Source organism: Meles meles, chromosome 3 (assembly GCF_922984935.1).
Source record: "Meles meles chromosome 3, mMelMel3.1 paternal haplotype, whole genome shotgun sequence".
In the NCBI taxonomy this organism is placed as follows: Eukaryota; Metazoa; Chordata; class Mammalia; order Carnivora; family Mustelidae; genus Meles; species Meles meles.
The window spans coordinates 107,434,843-107,458,923 of NC_060068.1; the positions used below are offsets into that span (position 1 = coordinate 107,434,843).

Below are 24,081 nucleotides of genomic sequence, written 5' to 3' on the forward strand. Positions count from 1 at the left end.
ATGATTACAGAATCTGGGAATAAAGGGAACAACATCTGGTGAAATGACCGTAAGGTATTTGACGTGGGTTTCTTATATATGCTGTCTGAAATGGGATGGTGGGGGATGAGGGGAGAGTGTCTACAATTTGTCTCATTACTAATAAAGATATAATTGAAGCGTCCTTTAAATGGCTAGGAGGGTAAAATAAGATGAGGAAAATGTTGAAAAATGTCTAGTGCTTGAAGATTGGCAAGGGGAATAAAGGCGGGTGTAGGCTTGCTCCTTCCCTTGATTAAAATGAAACACCCAGAATCTGTGACGCACTGTGCTGGGATTGGCCCTCTGCAGCCGCCGTCCCTGAATGTGCTTTGGGTCTCCTAGCAACAAGCGGCGGTAGCCGGGCAGGAGTTGGCTTGGGGGTGAGTGCGCAATTGAGGGCTGTACTCGGGACTGCGAGTGCGCCTGGAAAGGCCGTGGGACCTGGGGTTCCTGCTTTCTAACCAGGCCGGATCCTGTGTGCGGACTTCCAGGAAGGGGGGGGACCGGAGGTGGCTTACCTGCCCTGGGTGGAGAGTTGCTGTAGAGAGGCCCACCTGGTCTTCAAGGCCTTCAGACTACCCCCTTGGCCTCTGGACCTCAGTGAAAGCGCTTAGGAAAACCAAGGGCACGAATTAGAGGTAGAGTAGAGGGGTGTCTGGGTGGCTCAGTCCTTAAGCATCTGCCTTCGGTTCAGGTCACCATCCCAGGCTCCCTGCTCAGGGGAGAGTCTGCTTCTCCCTCTCCCACACCCTTGCTTGTGTTCTGTGTCTCACTGTGTCTCTCTCTGGCAAATAAAAATCTAAAGGGAAAAAAAAAAGACATAGAGTAGAAATTATGTTGTTTTTAAAGTTCATTTATGAACCTAACACTTAACCTGGGGCTCGAACCCAGGAGACCCAGAGATCAAGAGTAATGTGCTCCTTGGACTGAGCCAGCCAGGCGCTCAGACATGATATTATTGAGACACTGCTCATAGAAAAAGACTTGGCAGTTTGTAACTATAAGTTAATAACATCAAGTACCTAGTAATATATTTTTAAAATATTTTATTTGTTAATATGACAGACAGAGATCACAAGTAGGCAGAGAGGCAGGCAGAGAAAGGGGGAACCAGGCTCCCCGCCGAGCAGAGCTTGTCACAGGGCTCCATCCCAGGACTCCGGGATCACGACCTGAGCCAAAGGCAGAGGCTTTAACCCATTGAGCCACCCAGGCGCCCCAAGCACCTAGTAATATTGTTCTAAATCGCAGTTACATTAAATTTGGGGTGGGACGATGCATGTCATTGCAGTTGATACCTGCGGAGAATCTCCTAAATTGTACCCTAAAAAGGCAGAATGGAGATGTCAATGCCCCCACCTCAGATATATGTAGAAAAAACTCTGGCTATTATCAAACCGGATATTGTGGACAAAGAGGAGGAGATACAAGATATCATTCTCAGATCTGGATTCACCATTGTTCAGGTAACTCAGGGCATGATGATCATGTTTCTTTTTCTCTCTTTGCTGATTAAGAAAAAAAAATGAGGGCACCTGGGTGGTTTAGTGGTCGGGCATCTGCCTTCGGCTCAGGTAGTGATTCCAGGGTCTTGGAATCTGGCTGCATTGGGGCTCCCTGCTGAGCAGGGAGCCTGCTTCTCCCTTTCCCACTCCCCCTGCTTGTGTTTTCTCTCTCACTGTCTCTGTCAAATAAATCTCTTTAAAACTTTTTTTTAAATGCTTAAATATGTTAAATTATTTAGTGTCTTAGTACTTAGTACTAAACTTAGGTTTATTTTAACTTTTTTTTTAACTCTTAGAATGTTTATTAAATCGAAGATTTACAAGAAAGATGAATGAATAAAAGTGAAAATGTTCGGGGTGCCTGGGTGGCTCAGTGGTTTAAGCCGCTGCCTTCGGCTCAGGTCGTGATCTCGGGGTCCTGGGATCAAGTCCCGCGTCGGGCTCTCTGCTCGGCAGGGAGCCTGCTTCCCTCTCACTCTCTCTGCCTGCCTCTCTGCCTACTTGTATCTCTCTCTGTCAAATAAATAAATAAAATCTTTAAAAAAAAAAAAAAAAAAGTGAAAATGTTCAATCAGGAAACATGAAGTTTCAGTGTGTAAGGGTTTACATTCAATTTCATTTTTTTTAAGTCTCCTTTAAGATTACATCAGTGTGAAGCACTGGTGAGATCTATGTCACCAGAAATTCCCAGTTTGCTGATTTCCTGGAGATTTTTCATCTGATGATTGTACTGCAACAAGTGAGCATCGTTGACCGCAACCTTGAAGTGGTCAGATTCAAGCAGCACTTGTATTTTGAATGGTTTACCACTTTCAAATAGGAAAGTCGCCTGTCTTTCTTTCTTTCCCCAGATGTTATCCAGCTTTGTATTGCAAACAATGACTCTCTTGTTGTCCTCATTGAAGCGTGGGTTAAAGTGGAAAGCAACATCATTCCCTCTCTTGAAATCTAAAGCAAATCTGTTTGCATTGGGCTTCGTTGTGCCCAGAATTGTTATCAGCATGCGAGGCATGACTCCTCCGGGCAAGGGCAGGTCATAAGGTACAGTCAGTGGTCCAGCAGGGATGCCAAAGGCACCAGCAGCGGGCTGGGCTCCAGGAGCACTTGGCTGTCCAGGAGGCGGGTAGGCCCCGGGCCCACTCGGTTGCCCAGGGTGGTCTCCTGGTGCGGGTGGTCTAGGATAAGCAGGAGCATTGGGCCAGGGTAGGCTCCTGGAGGTGCCTGTCCAGGATAGCCGCCAGGAGGGGCCTGTCCAGGGTAGCCACCAGGAGGGGCCTGTCCAGGATAACTGCCAGGAGGAGCCTGTCCAGGCTAGGCACCAGGATAGGAGGCTCCTGGGTAGCCCCCTGCTCCAGCAGGCTGGTTTCCCCACTGACCAGGCCATCCTTGAGGGTTTGGGTTTCCAGACCCAGATAAAGCATCATTAAGTGAAAAACTGTCTGCCATTTTCCCCATGCCTCGGCGCTCGCTCGCTTGCTGCGGGGGCATTCTGGTGAGGTGCTGTGATCTTTAACTTTTTTTTTTTTTTAAGATTTTATTCATTTAATTGACAGAGATATCACAAGTAGGCAGAGAGAGGGGAGGAAGCAGGCTCCCCGCCGAGCAGAGAGCCCGATGGGGGGGCTCGATCCCAGGACCCCAAGACCATGACCCGAAATGAAGGCAGAGGCTTTAACCCACTGAGCCACCCAGGCGCCCTATTTTAACTTTATGTATTTATTTTTTAAGATTTTATTTATGTGTTAGGGTGAGAACAAGCAGGGTGAGCAGCAGACAGGAAGCAGGTTCAGGAAGCAGGCTTCCTGCAGAATAGGGAGCCAGATGTGGGACTCTGTCCCAGGATCCCAGGATCATGACCTGAGCCAAAGGCAGCTGCTTAACCCACTGAGCCACCCAGGCATCCCTTATTTTAACTTTTAAGTGTAAAAGTTATATGTGTTAGTTTTAATTTTTTTCATACTTCAAAAGAATATAAAATGAGAATTAAAATTCCTTTTCCCCCTCTGCTCTAACACCCAAGTCTCAGTCTCCAAGGAAAGGCATCTTCTTAATGCTTTCTGTCCTTGCAGGATTTTTTTTAAAAGATTTTATTTATTTACTTGACAGAGATCACACTTGTGAGAGAGGCAGGTGGGGGGCAGGGGAGTGGGGAAGCACGCTCCCTACTGAGCAGAGAGCCTGATGCAGTGCTTAATCCCAGGACCCTGGGATCATGACCCAGGCGGAAGGCAGAGGCTTTAACCCACTGAGCCACCCAGGCGCCCCTTTGCAGGATTTTTCTAAGCATTTACAAACATTTCCTCCCCCATGAAACAGGACAGTCCTCTTCCCTTGACTTCTTTACAGAGTTGCTCTGATAGCATTCCATGTTAGTATGGCTGAATCGCTCTCATTCTTCTTCAGTTCTGTGTATTATTCCCCTATGAATGAATGACAATTTATTTACTTGTTCCTCAATTGATGGACTTTAGACTGGTATTATTTTTCAATTATTAAAAACATTTAATGTTTTAAAGCCTTATTCTGCAGTTGGTAGAGGTTTGAAAATGTATGTAAAAAGAGCCTTGTTAAAGATTATCAAATAGAATGAAATATTTTGAATACTTTTTGTATCATCCCTATTTGAAATTACAGGTTTTTTCATTCTCATATTTGTATAGTGTCATATTGTCTATTTTGTCAGTGTTTTTAAAAAGAAAACAGGGAGTGACTGGGTGGGTCATTTGGTTAAGTATCATGGTCTCAGGGTCCTGGGATCAAGTTCAGAATTGGGTTCCTTTCTCAGCAGGGAGTCTGCTTCTCCCTCTCCCTCTGCCCCTCCCTCCTGCTCACATTTTCTCTCTCCCTCTCTCTCTCTCAAAAATAAATAAAATAAATTAAAAAATAAATTAAAAAAAAAAAACTTCAGTCTTCAGGAAAAATATGGGATTTGAGCTGAACTTAGAAGGATAGGTAAAGGATAGGTAAAGGCTCAGAGTAAGAATGATAACAAGGAAGTAGTGTAGGAATGTATAATGAAATATTTAAAAGACTCAGATAAGGAACTTTTTAATAACTTTTTTAAAAGATTGTATTTATTTATTTGACAGAGGGAGAGAGACAGCGAGAGAGGGAACACAAGCAGGAAAGTAGGAGAGGGAGAAGCAGGCTTCCTGCTAAGCAGGGAGCCCGATTCAAGGCTAGAACCCCAGGACCGTGGGATCATGACCTGAGCCGAAGGCAGATGCCTAACCGACTGAGCCACCCAGGTGCCCCTTTAATAAATATTGCTAGGATTTTTACCCTTAATCAGGGTAAACTCCAAACAAAGCTAAGATTTAAATATTTTAAAATTATAATAAATAAATTAAATGATATATATTCTAGGGGCACCTGGTTGGCTCAGTTGGTTAAGCCTCTGCCTTCTGCTCAGGTCTTGATCCCAGGGTCCTGTGATCGAGGCCTGCATTGGGCTCCTTGCTTCGCAGGGAGCCTGCTTCTCTCTCTGCCTCTGCCTGCCACTCTGCCTGCTTGTGCGCTCCCGCGCTCTCTCTTGCTCTGACAAATAAATAAAATCTTTAATACTTAAAAAAAGAAAAAGATATAAATTCTAGAAGAAAAGATGCATGAATTTCTTTTATTCTTGGAGTGGGACAGCCGCTTTTACTATGACTTATCATCTGGGAGCCATAAAAGAAAAGATTGACAAGACTATAAACATAAAAAACTTAGCATAGCCAGGTAAACATCATAAAGTCAGAATGTGAAAGCACATGACAAACATGGAAAAAAAGATTCTCAATTCATAACACAAAGGGCTAATCTCCTTTAACTATATAAAGAGTTCCTAGAAAAAGATTTTAAAAATTCATTGAAAATGGGTAGAACAGGGTTGCTTGGGTGGCACAGTTGGTAGGACATCTGCCTTTGGCTGGGGTCATGATCCCAGGGTCCTGGGATTACCTCCCCCCATCCCCCATTGGACTCCCTCCCACCTGAGGGGGAGGCCTGCTTTTGTTCCCTCTCTCTCTGTCATATAATCCCTCTCTCTCTGTCTGTCTCTGTCATAGAAATACATGTATACATACATACATACCTACATCTATCATAAAAAAAAAAGAAAAATTAAAAAAATAAATCAACACTGAGGGGTGCCTGGCTGGCTCAGTTGGCAACTCCTGATCTTAGGGTTGTGAGTTCAAGCCCCACATTGGTGTAGAGATTACCTAAACATAAAATCTTAAAAAAAAAAAAAAAAACACTAAAATACCATCTAGCAAAATCATAAAGGTAAACCCCTATGGAAGGGAATCTTGCAGTTATCGAACAGTATTATAAATGCATCTACCCTTTGACTCAGCAATTTTTTTTTAAGATTTTATTTATTTATCAGAGATCACAAGTAGGCAGAGAGGCAGGCAGAGAGAGGGCTGGGGGAAGCAGGCTCCCTGCTGAGCAGAGAGCCCTATGCGGGGCTCTATCACAGGACTCTGGGATCATGACCTGAGCCAAAGGCAGAGGCTTTAACCTTCTGAGCCACCCAGGTGCCCCTAACTCAGCAATTCTAATGATGGAATTCCTCCTGTGACCCATGTATTAATATGAAGTGTCATATATACAGATTATTTTTTGCAGCATTTTTTTCCACTTTTAAAAATTTAAATTCAATTAATTAACATAGAATGTATTATTGGTTTCAGAGGAGGTAGAGGTCAGTGATTCATCACTTTTATGTAATACTTGGTGTTCATTATATCACATGCTCTTCTTAATGTCTATCACCCAGAGCATTATCCATTTTTGAGCAAAAGATTGAAAGCAACCTAGCATTCAGAGATTGGTTGAATAAAGACTCCTGGGTTGGTAAAGCATGTAACGCTTGATCTTGGGGTTGTAAGTTCAAGTCCATCTCGGGTGCAAAGATTACTTCGGTCATGATGGTGAGGTCCTGGGATCAAGTCCCACATCTGGCTCCTTGCTGAGCAAGAAGCTTGTTTCTCCCTCTGTCTGCCTCTCCCCCTGCTTGTGGTCTCTCTCTCTCTCACAAAAATAAATACATAAATATCTTTTTAAAAAACCTTAAAAAAATGATTAAATAGACTGATGAAGCCATAAAATTGAATACTCTGCAACTAATTGTAAAATGAAAAAAGAGGAACCTCTCCATGTCCTGTTATGGGAAAAAAAGGTAACAGAACTGTGTACAGCAATCTTTTATGATAGAGAAAAGTAACATATTCATATTCATGTTTGCCAGTATTTGCAAAACGAAACACTGGGAGATTAAAAAATGGTTGCCTATTGGAGAGCAGGAAAATCAGGGTGGATTAGGACAGGGATAGGGATGTAATTTTTCAGTATATACTTTTTTTAAAAAAATATTTTATTTATTTGACAGAGATCACAAGTAGGCAGAGAGATAGAGGGGAAGGAGACTCCCTGCTGAGCAGATAGCCCCATTCAGGGCTCCATCCGAGGACCCTGAAATCACCACTTGAGCCGAAGGCAGAGGCCCACGAAGGCAGAGGCCCAACCCACTGAGCCACCCAGGTGCCCCCTCAGTATATACTTTTTTATAGTGCTTTGAATTTTTTTTTTTAAGATTTTATTTATTTATTTGAGAGAGAGCATGAGCAAGGAGAAGGTCAGAGGGAGAAGCAGACTCCCCGTGGAGCCGGGAGTCCGATGCGGGACTCGATCCCGAGACTCCGGGATCATGACCCGAGCCGAAGGCAGTCGTCCAACCAACTGAGCCACCCAGGCGTCCCGAATTTTTTATCCCTGTAAGTATACTACCCATTACATTTGGGGAGAAAAACAATTAAATGAAGTATACAAATAAGATAAAGTTATTCTATTTAACTTTTTTTAGAAGTCCATCTTTTAAAAATAATTAGTGAAAACCTTAAGTAGTTCATGTTAAATATGCCTAAGAATCACAAATACTGACACATCTTAATTTTAAATAATAGACTAATAGGATTATACTAAATCAGATGGTTTTGTAACTTCTCAAATTTCTTTTTCTTAATTATATGAATTTCAGTATAAGAACAGATACAAGCACCTGTTTTGCAGTAGCTGGTCCTTGAATGTTAATTAGCATAAATACTAATGTTTAGGGGCACCTGCGTGGCTCAGTGGGTTAAAGCCTCTGCCTTCCGCTCAGGTCATGATCCCAGGGTCCTGGAATCGAGCCCCGCATTGGGCTCTCTGCTCAGCAGGGAGCCTGCTTCCTCCTCTCTCTCTGCCTGCCTCTCTGCCTACTTGTGATCTCTGTCTGTCAAATAAATAAAATCTTTAAAAAAAAAATACTAATGTTTTACACTTTCCCAAGTCAGCAGTAAATTTCGTACCAAAGAAAGCTTTGGTATATTGCATGCTTCTTTTTTGTTTTAATTGTGACAAAAATATACACAACATAAATTTTACCATTTTTAAGGGTACAGTTGAACAGTATTAAGTACATTCCCTTTATTGTGCAGCCATCACCACCATCCATCTCTAGAACTTTTTCATCATCTGGAACTGAAACTCTGTACGTACTACTCACTAACTGTTTACCCCTCTTCCCAGTCTCTGGTAACCACTATTCTGCTTTTTCTGTCTCTCTGACTTTAACTATTCCAGATATCTCATGTAAGTGGAATTGTACAATATTTATTCTTTGTATCATATACTTTTAAAATAGGCTTTTTATAGTTGGAAGTCCATTGAACCTGGAAAATGACGCATCCTTTCAATAGGTGGCAGTCTTTCCTTTGTTACAAACTAATGGTTGCCTTTCTGATATTATTTAATACAGCTTAGCTTTGTGAAAATATTCACCTGAATTCCAAAAAATTTTACCTGATCTCATTTTTAAAAAGATTTTATTTTTAGGGATGCCTGGATGGATCAGTGGGTTAAGCTTCTGCCTTCAGCTCAGGTCATGATCCAGGGTCCTGGGATGGAGTCCCACATCAAGGGCGAGCTCAAGCTCCTTGCTCAGTGGGGAGCCTGCTTCTTCCTCTGTCTGCCGCTCCTCCTGCTTGTGCGCATGCTCTCGCTCCCTCTTTCTGGCAAATAAATAAAATCTTAAAAAAAAAATTTTATTTTTAATCAATCTTCACCCACAGCATGGAGCTCAAACTCATAACCCAGAGACCAAGCGTTGCATGCATGCTCTACTAACCAAACCAGCTAGGAGCCCTGACCTAATTTTAAAGTAAAGTGGAATTACTGATTCATTATCAATTTTTTTAAGATTTTATTTATTTGAGAGAGAGAGGGAGACAGAATGAGCGGGGTGGGGGGGAGTACACTTACTGCTGAGTGTCAACCCTCACCCCCACCCCTGCCAGAGTGGGGGGAACTTGATCCTAGGACTCTGAGATCATGATTAGAGGTGAAGTCAAACACTTGACGGACTGAGCCACCCAGGTACCCCTCATCAATTTTAGTTTAAGGGGAGCTCTTAATTTTTATAATTATGCTCCATTAGACAGCATATCTGTAGCAGGTGGCTTCCTTTGCTTGTTAAGGGGCATGCGATAAGGGCTTACATTATAACAGATGAAATTTTTATTTTTATTTTACTTTTTTTTCAAGAATTTTGTTTATTTATCTGACAGAGAGAGATCACAAGTAGACAGAGAAGCAGGCAGAGAGAGAGGGGAAGCAGGCTCCCTGTTAAGCAGAGAGCCTGATGCGGGGCCTGATCCCAGGACCCTGAGATCATGACCTGAGCCAAAGGCAGAGGCTTAACCCACTGAGCCACCCAGGTGCTCCGAAATTTTTATTTTTTAATACAGCAACAAAAAAACCCATACCAGTATGCCCAAGAATCACAAATACTGATGCATCTTATTTTTTTAAAGATTTTATTTAACAGAGACAGAGAGGGAACACAAGCAGGGGGAGGGGAGAAGGAGAAGCAGGCTTCCCATTGAGCAGGGAGCCCAATGCAGGGCTCCATCCCAGGACCCTGGGATCATGGCCTGAGCTGAAGGCAGACGCTTAATGACAGCAACCCAGGCACCCTGACACATCTTATTTTTAAATAATAGAATCAAGGTTTGTATAAATCAGGTGGTTTAGTAACTTCTCAAAGTTCTTTTTCTTGACTCTATAAATTTCAGTATGTGAACAGATACAAGCACCAGTCCTGGACTGGTGAGAATGTTGTCAGTAGAGCCTATTTACAGCAGTCTTGACCCACCTTGGTAAGCATTTTCCCATTTCTTGCTTTGGGCAGTTTTGATTTCATACTACAAACCAAGCAATTTTGCCAAGTTTCTGAAACCTGAGGGGACATGATTGTTTTGGAAGGAGCTTTAAGAGGTCACTTGGTAGATTTCATGCTGTACTGCCAGGAAAAATCTAACTCACTTTAGAAAGATAGCTTTCTGTGTTAATCATGGAGATTTTTAGCCTTGACCTATCAATTTATCTCCATTCTCATCATCCTTATTCTAGCTAGAAGTTTTTCTTGGTGACTAATTTGAATCCCTCTGTTGTAGCTTGAGTCTTCTTCATGATCAACCATACTGAACTGACAAACAGTAGTAATGGATGAGCATTCAAATAGCTGCTTTTGGAGAAGGATGATCTCCAGAATGGCTGGTTGCACTTTGGTGATTTTTTACTGATTCATTCGTATAATCTTATTTGTGAAGAAAAATAACGTTTACTTGCCCTCAGTATTTTATGTTCTTTCAAACTGAGAAACTTAATACCAAGTATTTTAAGATCATAGTGAATACACATATTTATGACAGAACCAGAATAAAGATTACACAACTTTCACATTCAACAGAAAAACTTGTTCACTGCATCACTATACGGTATATCATTTCTAAGTACCACAATGAGACCAGTTCCCTAAAATAATATGTGAAAATTCCATAATTAATAGGAAAATATCACAAACAGATAAAGATGAATTTGGAATATTCTAAAGTCCAATTTTGTTACTTCAATGTATACAAAGTATAAAAATGTTGATGATTGTAGTCTTTTTACTTTAAGAAGGAGATAAGCTGAATTTGTCATCAACAAACCATATATAGAGGCGCCTGGGTGGCTCAGTCATCAAGTGTCTGCCTTTGGTTCAGTTCGTGGGGTCCTGGGATGGAGCCCCAAATCAGGCTCCTTGCTCAGCTGGAAGCCTACTTCTCCCTCTCCCATTCCCCAGTCTTGTCTTGTGTTCCCCCTCTCACTTTCTCTCTCTCTGTCAAATAAAAAAGTAAAATCTTAAAAAAAAAAAAAACCAGGGCACCTGGGTGGCTCAGTGGGTTAAAACCTCTGCCTTTGGCTTGGGTCATGATCCCGGGGTCCTGGAATCGAGCCCCGCATGTCCTAGAATCGAGCCCCGCATCGGGCTCTCTGCTCAGCAGGGAGCCTGCTTCCTCCTCTCTCTCTCTCTCTGCCTGCCTCTCTGCCTACTTGTGATCTCTCTCTGTCAAATAAAAAACAAAAAAAACAAAAACAAAAAACCCATATATTGAAGTAGGCTGCCAGATAGGAATAGTCTTTCTTTTTTTTTTAAAGATTTTATTTATTTATTTGACAGACGGAGATCACAAGTAGACAGAGAAGCAGGCAGAGAGAAGAGGAAGCAGGCTCCCTGCTGAGCAGAGATCCTGATGGCAGGGCTCAATCCCAGCACCCTGGGGCCATGACCCGAGCCGAAGGCAGAGGTTTTTTTTTTTGTTGTTGTTTTTGTTTTTTAAAGATTTTATTTATTTATTTGACAGATAGAGATCACAAGTAGAGAGGCAGGCAGAGAGAGAGAGAGAGAGGAGGAAGCAGGCTCCCCGCCAAGGAGCCCGATGCGGGGCTCGATCCTGGACCCTGGGATCATGACCTGAGCGAAAGGCAGAGGTTTTTTGTTTTTTTTTTTACCTTAAAAGTTTTCATTTATTTTTTTCAGTGTAACAGTATTCATTCTTTTTGCACAACACCCAGTGCTCCATGCAAAACGTGCCCTCCCCATTACCCACCACCTGTTCCCCCAACCTCCCACCCCTGACCCTTCAAAACCCTCAGGTTGTTTTTCAGAGTACATAGTCTCTTATGGTTCGCCTCCCCTCCCCAATGTCCATAGCCCGCTCCCCCTCTCCCAATCCCACCTCCCCCCAGCAACCCCCAGTTTGTTTTGTGAGATTAAGAGTCATTTATGGTTTGTCTCCCTCCCAATCCCATCTTGTTTCATTTACTCTTCTCCTATCCCCCTACCCCCCCATGTTGCTTCTCCATGTCTTCATATCAGGGAGATCATATGATAGTTGTCTTTCTCCGATTGACTTATTTCACTAAGCATGATACGCTCTAGTTCCATCCACGTCGTCGCAAATGGCATGATTTCATTTCTTTTGATGGCTGCATAGTATTCCATTGTGTATATATACCACATCTTCTTTATCCATTCATCTGTTGATGGAAGGGCAGAGGTTTTAACCCACTGAGCCACCCAGGCACCCCAGGAGTAGTCTTTCTTAAGTAGGTTAAATAGCTGTTTTTAACTTAAGGGTAATTAACATTCAGTGTTATAATAGTTTCAGGTGTACAACATAGTGATCTGATAATTCTATACTTCAGTCAATGGTTACCACAGTAAGTGTGGTCACCATCTGTCACCGTATGACATTATTGCAATATTATTAACTCTTCTCTATGCTGTACTTTTCATCTCTGAATTACTACTCATTTTGTAAGTAGAAGTTCCTACCTCTTAATTCCCTTCATCTGTTTCACCTCTGCCTCCTACTAACATTCCCTCTGCCCACTGTTCTCTGTGTTTAAGAGTTTGTTCATTCGTTTTGTTAGATTCCACATATCAGTGAAATCATGGTAATTGTCTTTCTCTGTCTGACTTATTTCATTTACTGTAATGCCCCCTGGGTCTGTCCATAGTGTCACAAATGGCAAAATCTCATTCCTTTCTATGGCTGGGTAATATTCCATTGTATATATATATACCACATCTTTATCCACTTATCTGTGGATTGATCCTTGGGTTGCTTCCATGTCTCAGCTACTGGATTTTTTTAATTCAAGATTTTATTTATTTCTTTATTTAAAGACTGAATTTTCTTTTTTTTTTTTAAGATTTTATTTATTTATTTGACAGACAGAAATCACAAGCAGGCAGAGAGGCAGGCAGAGAGACAGGCAGAGAGAGAGGGGGAAGCAGGCTTCCTGCCGAGCAGAGAGCCTGATGCGGGGCTCGATCCTAGGACCCTGAGATCATGACCTGAGCTGAAGGCAGAGGCTTTAACCCACTGAGCCACCCAGGCGCCCCGTCTTTCTTTCTTTTTTTTTTTTTTTTAAGATTTTATTTATTTATTTGACAGAGATCACAAGTAGGCAGAGAGGCAAGCAGAAAGAAAGAGGGGGAAGCAGGCTCCCCGCGGAGCAGAGAGCCCGATGCGGGGCTCGATCCCAGAATCCCAGGACCATGATCTGAGCCGACGGCAGAGGCTTTAACCCACTGAGCCACCCAGGTGCCCCTTATTTATTTATTTGACAGAAAAGAGAGACAGTGAGAGAGGGAACACAAGCAGATGGATTGGAAGAGGGAGAAGCAGGCCTCCCACTGAGCTGGGAACCCGAGATTGGGCTCGATCCAGGACCTGAGGATCATGCCCTGAGCTGAAGACAGACGCTCAATGACTGAGCCACCCAGGCACCCCTCAGCTATTGTTAATAATGGTACAATAAGTGTAGGGGTGCATATATCTTTTTGAATTAGTGGTTTTGTTTCTTTGGGTAAATACCCAGTAGTGGAATTACTGGATCATATGGTATTTCTATTTTTAGTTTTTTGATGAAACTCCATACTGGTTTCCACAGTGGCTGCATGAGTCTGTATTCACATCAACAGCGCACAACAGTTGGTTAAATAACTTTGAGAAGTTTATTTATAGCCTACATTTAACTTTATTTCTCCCTTCATAATAAAAAAATCTCAAATTTATAATCAAATTTATATTAATTTCAAGTTATTAATTATTTAATGAGTTATTATTGAACTGTCATTTGAAATACTTTTGTTGACTTTGTTTCTCTTATAGAGAAGAAAACTGCATCTCAGCCCTGAGCACTGTAGTAACTTTTATGTGGAACAGTATGGGAAGATGTTCTTCCCCAATTTAACAGCTTACATGAGTTCTGGACCACTTGTTGTCATGATATTAGCTAGACATAAAGCCATCTCTTACTGGAAAGAACTTTTGGGACCAAGTAATACCTTAGTAGCTAAAGAGACTCACCCAGACAGGTAACTTTCCTAGGGGGAAAAGTGGAATCCAAGTATAAAAATGAGAAGAAAACAACAACTACAACAACAACAACACCAAAAGTGATTTCATTGTAATAGGAATTTCTTTTCGGTTGAAATTTTTCCTAAGTCAACTTTTTGTATTTTTTGGTTGGGATGGGGTGGGGTCAGTTTTACATTTTAGCTATTTAAATGTCCAACTTAATAGCAAATACCCCAAAAAAGTCTCAGCGAATGTCTGATTTGTATTTGATTAGACTAATTCTTCTCATTCTTGAATTAACCTGCCACCTAAGTAGGATTTTTCATAAGAAAATTGGCATGGCTTTTAAAAATATTATTGTTTATAGAAGGCCAGAGAAACAGATTTTTAGCATTATCATTAAAGTTTGGAAATGCGAGGACATTGAATTCTTGCATTTTTAAATATACTTTGCCTTTTCACTTCTCACAAAACAACAACTCTATTTCACCCAGAGAACTCCTATTTCCCGGTGTATCCTCCTGCAGATTTAAATATATTTGACCCTCATCTAGGTAGATTTAAGCTAAAATTCAAAATAGATTAAAACCTCCATATGTGAGAAGTGGCAATGCTTCTGTAAAATTCCCAAGTAGAATGCATATGTAAAAAGTAAGGAAAGGATATCACACTGGATGGTCATCATCTCTAACTTACTTTTAGTCTAAGGGCAATTTATGGCACAGATGACCTAAGGAATGCACTTCATGGGAGCAATGATTTTGCTGCAGCAGAAAGAGAAATTCGATTCATGTTTCCTGAAGGTGAGTTACTGATGAGTAATTTAGTCAAGTGCATCTCACTATTGTTTGCTTTTTCTTTTATTTGGGTGATGTACCTGGGAAGGAAGATAACAGGGTTTTTCTCCAATATATTTTGTCATATTTTGAAGTTACGGTTACTTACAAACTTGAGCCAAGAATGGAAAATACATTATTTCCCTTAGAACTAAATTGTGCCCTGTAGGGAATCTGTTGAGAGGAGTTTACTTTTTTCTTTCTTTTCTCTTAGACTAGCCATGTTTAGAGTTTCTCTTCTCCTTTGTTGCAATTCCTTAGGTGCTTCCTAATGCACCAGTAAAGTTTGTTACACATGAAAAAAAGACTCTCCCTTGGAAATTATGATAGATTTCCCATTTTTTCTAATACCTTACTGTTTGCCTAATGGACGCTTAAGCAGTTGTGAAATTAGTAGGTCTCAGACCGGTTTTTTGTTTCCATCCTGTTATGGAAGTCATAAGCCTTTTAGAACTGGGCATAGTAAGGAACAGCATTGAAGTTTTTAGTTTGTTATCAATATTTTTAGATCCAGAAGAAAATTTGGTGATTTCTGTTGTAAAGAAAAAGATGTAAAGCATTGGGAAGCTTTGAATATATATATATATATATATATTTTTTTTTTTTTTTTTTGGCCCGTTATTTTTCTTTTAAGTCATTTAGGCCTATTCTTCAGTATTTTCTACTGATGATTTATTCAAAGAAAACTGAAATCTGTCTTGGAGATTTAAAAGTCCTAATTCTTTTTTTTTTAAGATTTTATTTATTGAGAGAGAGAGCATGAGCCTGGTGGAAGAGAGGGGATGGCAGAGAGAGAGGGAGAGCAGAGAAAGAGGGAGAAGCAGACTCCCAGCTGAGTGGGGAGCCTTCCAAAGTGGGGCTTATCCCAGGACTCCCAGATCATGACCTGAGCTGAAGGCAGACGCTTAACAGACTGAGCCACCGAGGCACCCCTAAAAGTCCTGATTCTTTTTTTTTAAAGATTTTTATTTATTTATATGACAGACAGAGATCACAAGTAGGCAGAGAAGCAGGCAGAGAGAGAAGAGGAAGCAGGCTCCCCACGGAGCAGGGAGCCTGATGCGGGGCTCGATCCTAGAACCCCGGGATCATGACCCAAGCCAAAGGCAGAGGCTTTAACCCACTGAGCCACACAGGTGCCCCAAAAGTGCTGATTCTTAAACAAATAAAAACTTGAGTTCTGTTTTTTAAAATACTGATTTAAAGGGGTTTTTTTACTTTCATTTTTTAAATTTTTAAGTAATCTCTGTACCCAGCGTGGGGCTTGAAGTCATGACCCTAATATCAAGAGTTGCATGCTCCACCCTGTGAGCCAGCCAGGTACCCCACAAAAACTGTTTTATAGCTATTTGTACACAAAAGGATTTACCTACTTAAATATTTTATTCTTACTGATCTAATTTCTATCACATATCCCTTCCACTAGGTTTTCTTTGGAATTGTTTATTGTGGAAATTTCAAATATAACCAAAAGTAGACAGAATAGTATAATATACCCCTGATGAACTTATCACCCAACTTAAATAATTGTGATCAGTCTTATTATATTATTATTATATCATCGTATTATATTATATTATATATATTTATTATTATTATATTCTTATTATATCATCTGTATCCTCTTATTATTATATCATCTTATTATATCATCTGTAACCTCTGCTTCTATTTCTAATGCTTCCATATTACTTTAAAGTACATCTCAAACATGAAATGTCTTTTTAATGTGATAGTACTTTAGATTTAGTCCTCTTATTGAATTATATTTTTCCTCTGATTTCAGACATCTAACTTCTTTGTTTTTTTCTTTTCTCATCAGTAAAATACAAATATTAGTAGTGCCTGCCTAGCTAGGGATATTGTTAGGGTTGAATATATAAATGCATGTAAAATTCTTAGAGTGTTTGGTGCATATGTGCTCAACTATTTACTGCTATTACTGTTTTATTTTCTCTAGTTTTTGTTTGTTTGTTTTGTTTCGTTTTAGAGGCTTTTCTTACTCATTGGGTTATATACCTAAGCTATTCTCTTAGATTACCTTTGGTTTTGCCTATTGATTTGTCTTCTAGACATGAGTTTAAGAGACATAGACATTTGAGAAGCAGAAGTTGTGGGATAAATATAAATGATTAATTACCTACCACACTGCAGATCTTCTGCTATGAGAATATGAAGTTCTTTGAGTAAATTCTCAGAGTTTAGGATATGAGCTCTCTCTTGCTTAGAGGTCAGTCAAGAACTATGTGCAGGGGCGCCTGGATGGCTCAGTTGCTAAGCGTCTGCCTCTGGCTCAGGTCATGATCCCAGGGTCCTGGGATCGAGCCCCACATCAGGCTCTCTGCTTGGCGGGAGGCCTGCTTCTCCCTCTCCCACTACCCCTGCTTGTGCTCTCTCTATGTCTCTCTCTCTCTCTGTCAAATAAATAAAATCTTAAAATTGAAAAAAAAATTAAAAAAAAAAAAAAAAAAAGAACTATGTGCAAAACCCTATACGATGATTCACTCAAAAAAGTCACAAAGATATTCAGAGTTCCTAACCCTTGAAAAATGTAGCACCCTTCCTCTCCCTTTCAAAAGAGATGGCTAGTTCAAAGTTTTGCTAAATTTTATTCCTTCAACAAATTTTTGAATTGCCTACTATGTGCCAGAAATACAAAGATGAGTATTTTAACAAAAGAAGTACAATTCTTATACACTGAAAGGCATAAAACATTACTGAGAGAACTGAAAGACTATCTAAAATAAATAGATGTCCCAGTCCCATGTTGATGGATCAGAACAGTCAGTATTGTCAGGATGGTGGTTCTCTCCAAATTGATCAATTAATTTAATGCACTTCCTATCAAAATCCATACATTCTTTTTTTTTTTTTTACAAAAAAAAAAAAAAAAGATCACAAGTAGGCAGAGAGGCAGGCAGAGAGAGAGAGAGAGGAGGAAGCAGGCTCCCTGCTGAGGAGCCTGGGATCGAGTCCTGCATCGGGCTCTCTGCTCAGCAGTGAGCCTGCTTCCCCCTCTCTCTCTCTGCCTGCCTCTCTGTCTACTTGTGATTTCTCTCTGTCAAATAAATAAATAAAATCTTAAAAAAAATAAAATAAAATAAAAAATAAAAAAATAAAAAGGCAAACAATTAAAAACCAGGCAAAAGATTGAATAAGCATTTCATAAAAGATATACAAATGGCTAATGAGCACATGAAAAAGTGTTAAAACATAATCATTGGGGAAATGCAAATTAAAATCACAGTGAGATTTTTTTTTACAATGTCTGTAACCCAGCCACTCTATCCTCCTCCCCCCACCCCTAGCAATCCTCAGTTTGTTACCTGAGATTAAACGTCTCTTATGGGGAGGGTATGCTCTGCCTCTCAAATTCTTCATTCATATTTTTCTTTTTCATGACATTGCCCATTGTAATATTCACTGTAAAAAATATGGAAATGCAAATGCAGACAAGGATGTAGTAGAAAACATAATCAAAATCCTATACATGATCAAGTGGGTTTTTTTTTTTTTTTGCTTTTTTTTTAAAAAAAGATTTTATTTATTTGACAGACAGAGATCACAAGTAGGCAGAGAGAGAGGCAGGCGGGGGGGAGGGGGGCGGGGTGCGTGGAAGCAGGGTCCCTGTTGAGCAGAGAGCCCAATGTGGGGCTGGATCCCAGGACCCTGAGATCATGACCTGAGCTGAAGGCAGAGGCTTAACCCACTGAGCCACCCAGGCACCCCAACCTTAGCGTTTTGATATATATTTTTTTGCCACTCTTATGTGGTCTTATTATTTCTCTGTGTGTGCTTGTGTGTTTTTGAACACACTATGTATGCTATGTATCTAGTTCTGTTTCCTTTTTGTTAAAAAAACAAAACACAAACCTTTGTATCATGCCACTAAAATTTCTTTCTTTGTAATGATTATATTTCATCATTTGTATTAGTTTTAATGGGAATACATTTGTATTTGCAGTGATTATTGAACCCATTCCAGTTGGACAAGCTGCTAAGGATTATTTAAATTTATATGTAACACCAACTCTGCTTGAAGGACTCACAGCACTTTGTAAGGAGAAACCAGCAGATCCTTTTGTAAGAAATTTTTTTATTCACAATAAAGAAATTGTCTATAGTTTTCATATTTAAAACATTGTATTTTTTCACAGAAAACATATTTATTTACATCCCTAGATACTTCTTTTTTTTAAATTTATTATCATTTTTTTAAAGACCTTATTTATTTAACTGACAGACCGATATCACAAGTAGGCAGAGAGGCAGGCAGAGAGAGAGGGGGAAGCAGGCTCCCCACTGAGCAGAGAGCCCGATGTGGGACTCGATCCCAGGACCCTGGGATCATGACCTGAGCCGAAGGCAGAGGCTTTAACCCACTGTGCCACCCAGGTGCCCCCATCCCTAGATACTTCAACATTGCTCAGTCAGGTGGAAGAATAGTTGGGTGGGAAGAACTAGGATGGTATCCAGGGCCAAATGTCTTCCTTGTTTCTTCCTTATAGGTACTCCCACTCATTTGAAGACTCAGAGATAATCAAGGAAGGTTATTTCATTCATTTTTTTTAAAGATTTTATTTATTTATTAGACAGACAGAGATCACAGGTAGGCAGAGAGGCAGCCAGAGAGAGAGGAAGGGAAGCAGGCTCCCTGCTGAGCAGAGAGCCCGATGCGGGGCTCAATCCCAGGACTCTGGGACTATGATCTGAGCTGAAGGTAGAGGCTTTTTTTTTTTTTTTTTTTTTAATTTTTATTTATTTGACAGAGAGAAATCACAACTAGGCAGAGAGGCAGGCAGAGAGAGAGGAGGAAGCAGGCTCCCTGCGGAGCAGAAAGCCCGATGTGGAGCTCGATCCCAGGACCCTGGGATCATGACCTGAGCCGAAGGAAGAGGCTTTAACCCACTAAGCCACCCAGACACCCCTGAAGGTAGAGGCTTTAACCCACTAAGCCACCCAGGCACCCCTCATTCATTTTTTTTTAAAGTAAGCTTTATGCCCACCATGGGGCTTGAACTCACAACCCCCAAGATTGAGAGTGGCATATTCTTCCCACTGAGCCCACCAGTCACCTCAGGGAAGGTTATTTTAATATCAGCCCTGACAAAATGGTATCTCCAGCCTGTGTTACCATTCTGAAAGGGAATCCCCTTTGGAAGACAAAAGATTTAATCTCTTCTACTAACTTTGTCACTTTTACCAAAAACAAAAGATAAGATTATTTCTTTTTTTTTTCTTTTTATTTATATTACATAATCTTTAGGGCCAATGTGGGGCTTGAACTCATGATCCCTGAGACAGAGTCACACACTCTACTGACTGAGCCAGCTAGGTGCCCCTAGGCAGATTATTTCTTTCATAACTCCTTTTCATTGTGAGAATAACATAGTTTACTTAGTAGGAAACTGATATTACTGAAAAATATAAAGATGATAAAAAGATACCCCTGGTTCCATTTCCTAAACATGGTTTTTGTAGTCATCTTGCCTAGATTCAACTCTGACTCCAGACATCTAACCTCTGAGTTTTTCTTATCAGTAAAATGCAAATAGATTAGTATCTGCCTATGTGGTAGGAATATTGTTAGGATTGAATGTATAAACGTATGTGAGGGCACTTGGGTGGCTTAGTTGTTTAGGCACCTGACTCTTGATAATAGCTCAGCTCTTCATCTCAGGGTTGTGAATTCAAACACCTCTGGAGCCTACTTAAAAACACAAACACACACCAAGAAATATGAGTGCATGTAAAATTCTTAGAGTGTCTAGGTGCATATGTGCTCAACTATTAACTGCTATAATTTTGTCTTTTCCAGTCCTGCTTTTTCTTTGCCCAGGTTTTATTTTTTATTTCTATTACTATATATAAACATATATCCCATAAATATCACTATATTTAAATATATATTTTATAGAGATTAATAGTTAAGTGATTTCTTTTATTACCCTTATCATACTTCTTTTGCTATTTGAGTTTGAGTATAAGTCTTTGAGTATAAGTCTTTTCACACAGAGGTTATATCATTTGGAAAGAGATCAAAAAGTACAGGGGTGCCTGACTGGCTTACTACTAGAGCATGTGACTTGATCTCAGGGTTGTGAGTTGAAGTCTCAGCTTGGGCATGGAGCCTACTTAATAAAATAAAAAATAAAAAAATTTAAAAGGTAGAATTATAATTCAAAACGTATGAAAATCTAAAAAAATGTTGCCCTTGGGATGCCTGGGTGGCTCAGTCAGTTGGGCATCTGCCTTTGGCTCAGGTCATGATCCCAGGGCCCTGGGGTTGAGTCCCAAATCGGGCTCCTTGCTCGGTGGGGAGCCTGCTTCTCCATCTATCTACCTGCTTCTCCCTCTGCCTGCTGCTCCCTCTGCTTGTCTCTGACAAATAAACAAATTAAAAAAAAATGTTGCCTTTTACTTTCTTTTCTAATTAATTTTTTGAGCAGGTAATATTTAGAACAGTTTTTTTAGTAAGCAATATTTAAATATGGTATAAAATTCAAAAGTTACAAGAAGATATCCTGAAGAATAACTCTCATTCTTATTTCTGTTCCTTAGTCATTCAGTTATACTTCCTGGAGTCATTCACTCTTAGCAGTCTCTATATATCCTTTCAGCAGAGAAAATCTGTACATATATAAGCATATATATTTTTACTTAGAAACATGTACATTTACAAATGCTAGCTAGTAAATATGCCATTTAATTCTTTTTACCTTACTTACACAATATATATTATAAATTATTAAATAACACCACGACCAAAATTGCCCTGTTTTAAAAGAACAGCTCATGGCATTCTCTTGAATTGATGTTTTACAGTTTATTAATTAGTCATGTATAGATGGTAGTTTAGGTTGTTTCTATGCTTTTATTACTATGAACTGCCAACAGTGAATATCTTCATTCATATGTCTGTATACCATATATCTATGAATAAATTCTTTACAAATGGAAATACTAGTAAAAAAAAATGTGTTTTTTTTTTTAAAGAATGTTTTGATGTATTTGATATGTGCATTTTAAATTTGGGTAAGGGGGCGCCTGGGTGGCTCAGTAGGTTAAGCCTCTGCCTTCAGCTCAGGTCATGATCTCAGGGTCCTAAGATTGAGCCCCACATTGGGCTCTCTGCTCAGCAAGGAGCCTGCTTCCTCCTCTCTTCCTGCTGCTCTGCCTACTTGTGATTTCTCTCTGTCAAATAAATAAATAAAAACCTTTAAAAAAAACCTTGAATTTGGGTAAGTATTGCCAAATTTTGTAGTGGTTATACCATTTTATACTCTGATTAAAAGTAGATGAGAGGGCACTCCTGGATGTCTCAGTCAGTGGAACATGTGACTCTTGAACTCCAGGTCACAACTTCAAGCCCCACATTGAGTGTAGAGTTTACTTAAAAAAAAAAAAAAGATGGGGTGCCTGGCTGGCTCAGTCAGAAGAGCATGTGACTCTTGATCTTGAGGTCATACGTGTGAGCCCCACCTTGGGCGTAGAGATTATGTAAATAAACGAAAAACTTAAAAAAAAAAAAGAGGAAGAAGAAAGTCAAAATTCTCCAAATTTATTTTTCGTTTTCATGATTGTTTTATATATTCAGAGCCTCTTGATATTCCATATGAGTTTGAGGATTGACTTTAACATTTTTGCAAAAACATTTCTGGGAATTTCGTAAGGATTAGATTGAATCTGTAGCTCACTTTAGGTAGTAATGACATGTTAACAGTATTAAGTCTTCCAGGGCACCTAGCTGACTTGGTCGGTGGAGCATGGGATGTTTCATCTCAGGTTTGTGGGTTTGAGCCCCACGTTGGGTGTAGAGATTACTTAAAAAATAAAATCTTTAAAAAAATAAAAAAATAGTATTAAGTCTTTGTATCCATGAACACAGGTTATCTTTACATTTACTTGGGACTTTAAATTTCTTGCAGCAACATTTTATAGTTTTCAGTATGCAAGTTAGTTAAATGAACTCCTAAATTTTTTTTAATGCTACTGGGATGGAAGTGATTTCTTATTTTCCTTTTGGGCTGTTTATTGCTGATATATAGAAACACAAGAGATTTTCTTTAAATTTTTTATTATTTCTTTAACATGTAATGTATTATTAGCCCCAGGAGTACAGGTCTGTGAATCGCCAGGTTTACACACTTCACAGCACTCACCATAGCACATACCTTCCCCAATGTCCATAACCCAACCACCCTCTCCCTACCCTCCCCGCAACCCTCAGTTTGTTTTGTGAGATTAAGAGTCTCTTATGGTTTAGAAACACAAAGGATTTTTATGTTAATCTTTTAACCTACAACTTTGCCGAATTCATTAGTTATAATAGCTTTCCTTGGGATTTTCTTTAAATAGGATCATGTCAACTGTAAAAGGAGATAGTTTTACTTCTTTTCCAATATGGATCTATACTTGACAATTTTGCATAATGTAAAACTTAGCATTTCAGTTTTCTGTTTTTTGGAGTTTGTTTATTTGACAGATGGAGATCACAAGTAGGTAGAGAGGCAGGCAGAGAGAGGAGGGAACAGGCTCCCCGCTGAGCAGAGAGCCCATGCTGGGCTCCATTCCAGGACCCTGGGATCATGACCTGAGCTGAAGGCAGAGGCTTTAACCCACTGAGCCACCCAGGCGCCCCAAGTGTTTCAGTTTTTTAATGGTTATTTTCTCATTCTCAGAGTGATTTTTGTAAACTAAGTTTTAAGTTGATCTATATTTATACTATTATAGTGTGAGTTTGTATATACAGTGTGTATTTATATAATTCATAATATATATTTATAATTTATAGTATATGTGTTTAAATGTTTATTACAAGTTTTTTCTCTGTTTTCTGTAGATTTGGCTCGCTGATTGGCTACTGAAAAATAATCCCAACAAGCCCAAGCTGTGTCACAATCTGTCTGCAGAAGAACCTTGAAGTTCCTCAAAGAACAAATCACTATCTTACTGTGAAAGACATGCTTCTACTTTAAAACAAAGCTTCCTAAGGGGTTTAAGTAACTATGTGCGAAATGAGTTGTTTTTAAAGATGTTTTAAACAAATGACTGTGTTTTGTGCATAAGATAGCATTACCTAAGGTAAAATATAGCTTTAGGGTACAATTTTTGTTCTCTAATAAGAAAATTGATTTTATCCAGAAGTATATAAAATGTTAATGAAACAAATGTATTATTTTTTTTGTGATCATAAATGGGCATCCAGTTAGGAGAACGATTATTTTATATAAGACACGTTAGAAACAACTGAAGATGAAAAGACTATGGACCAAGAAGAACCTGCTTTCAATTCCTGGGCCTCTTGACACACAGGCAAGGGTAGTGGCCACTGAAAATGCCACTAGGACAGGGTAGCTGAAGACACATTTGATGGTGTGTTTACTAGACAGAAAAAGACACTGCAGTTTAAAAACAAGTCTCACACAGTATTCCATTTCAGTTTTTTTTTCTTCAAAAGGAGTGAGTTGTGTAATAGGGAGGTTAAATATCTTA

At 39.8% G+C, this 24,081-nt stretch overlaps 1 protein-coding gene and 1 pseudogene across 2 annotated transcripts; one reads left to right on the forward strand and one right to left on the reverse strand.

Moving 5' to 3' along the window:
• The first annotated feature begins 370 nt into the window (after positions 1-370).
• Positions 371-23,975, forward strand: NME5 (NME/NM23 family member 5). Of its 2 annotated transcripts, none has more exons than XM_046000329.1 (6): positions 371-401; positions 1,313-1,487; positions 13,562-13,767; positions 14,453-14,553; positions 18,551-18,669; positions 23,429-23,975. In XM_046000329.1, exons 2-6 carry the CDS (start codon positions 1,359-1,361, stop codon positions 23,507-23,509), a joined length of 636 nt encoding a protein of 211 aa, XP_045856285.1. In that variant the 5' UTR covers positions 371-401; positions 1,313-1,358; the 3' UTR covers positions 23,510-23,975. The 2 variants fall into 2 exon arrangements, with proteins under 2 accessions (XP_045856285.1, XP_045856286.1); XM_046000330.1 differs by having other exon boundaries at positions 18,551-18,643; positions 23,429-23,491.
• LOC123938715 lies at positions 2,173-2,972 on the reverse strand (annotated as a pseudogene).
• Positions 23,976-24,081: the final 106 nt, after the last annotated feature.

What these genes read in the sequence shown, in the direction of transcription:
- NME5 (XM_046000329.1), top strand. Translation starts at nt 1,359, where the DNA reads ATGGAGATGTCAATGCCCCCACCTCAGATATATGTAGAAAAAACTCTG. An exon ending in AAAGAGACTCACCCAGACAG is followed by an intron (nt 13,768 to 14,452) that starts GTAACTTTCCTA and finishes ACTTACTTTTAG; the next exon opens with TCTAAGGGCAATTTATGGCA. An exon ending in TCGATTCATGTTTCCTGAAG is followed by an intron (nt 14,554 to 18,550) that starts GTGAGTTACTGA and finishes TTGTATTTGCAG; the next exon opens with TGATTATTGAACCCATTCCA.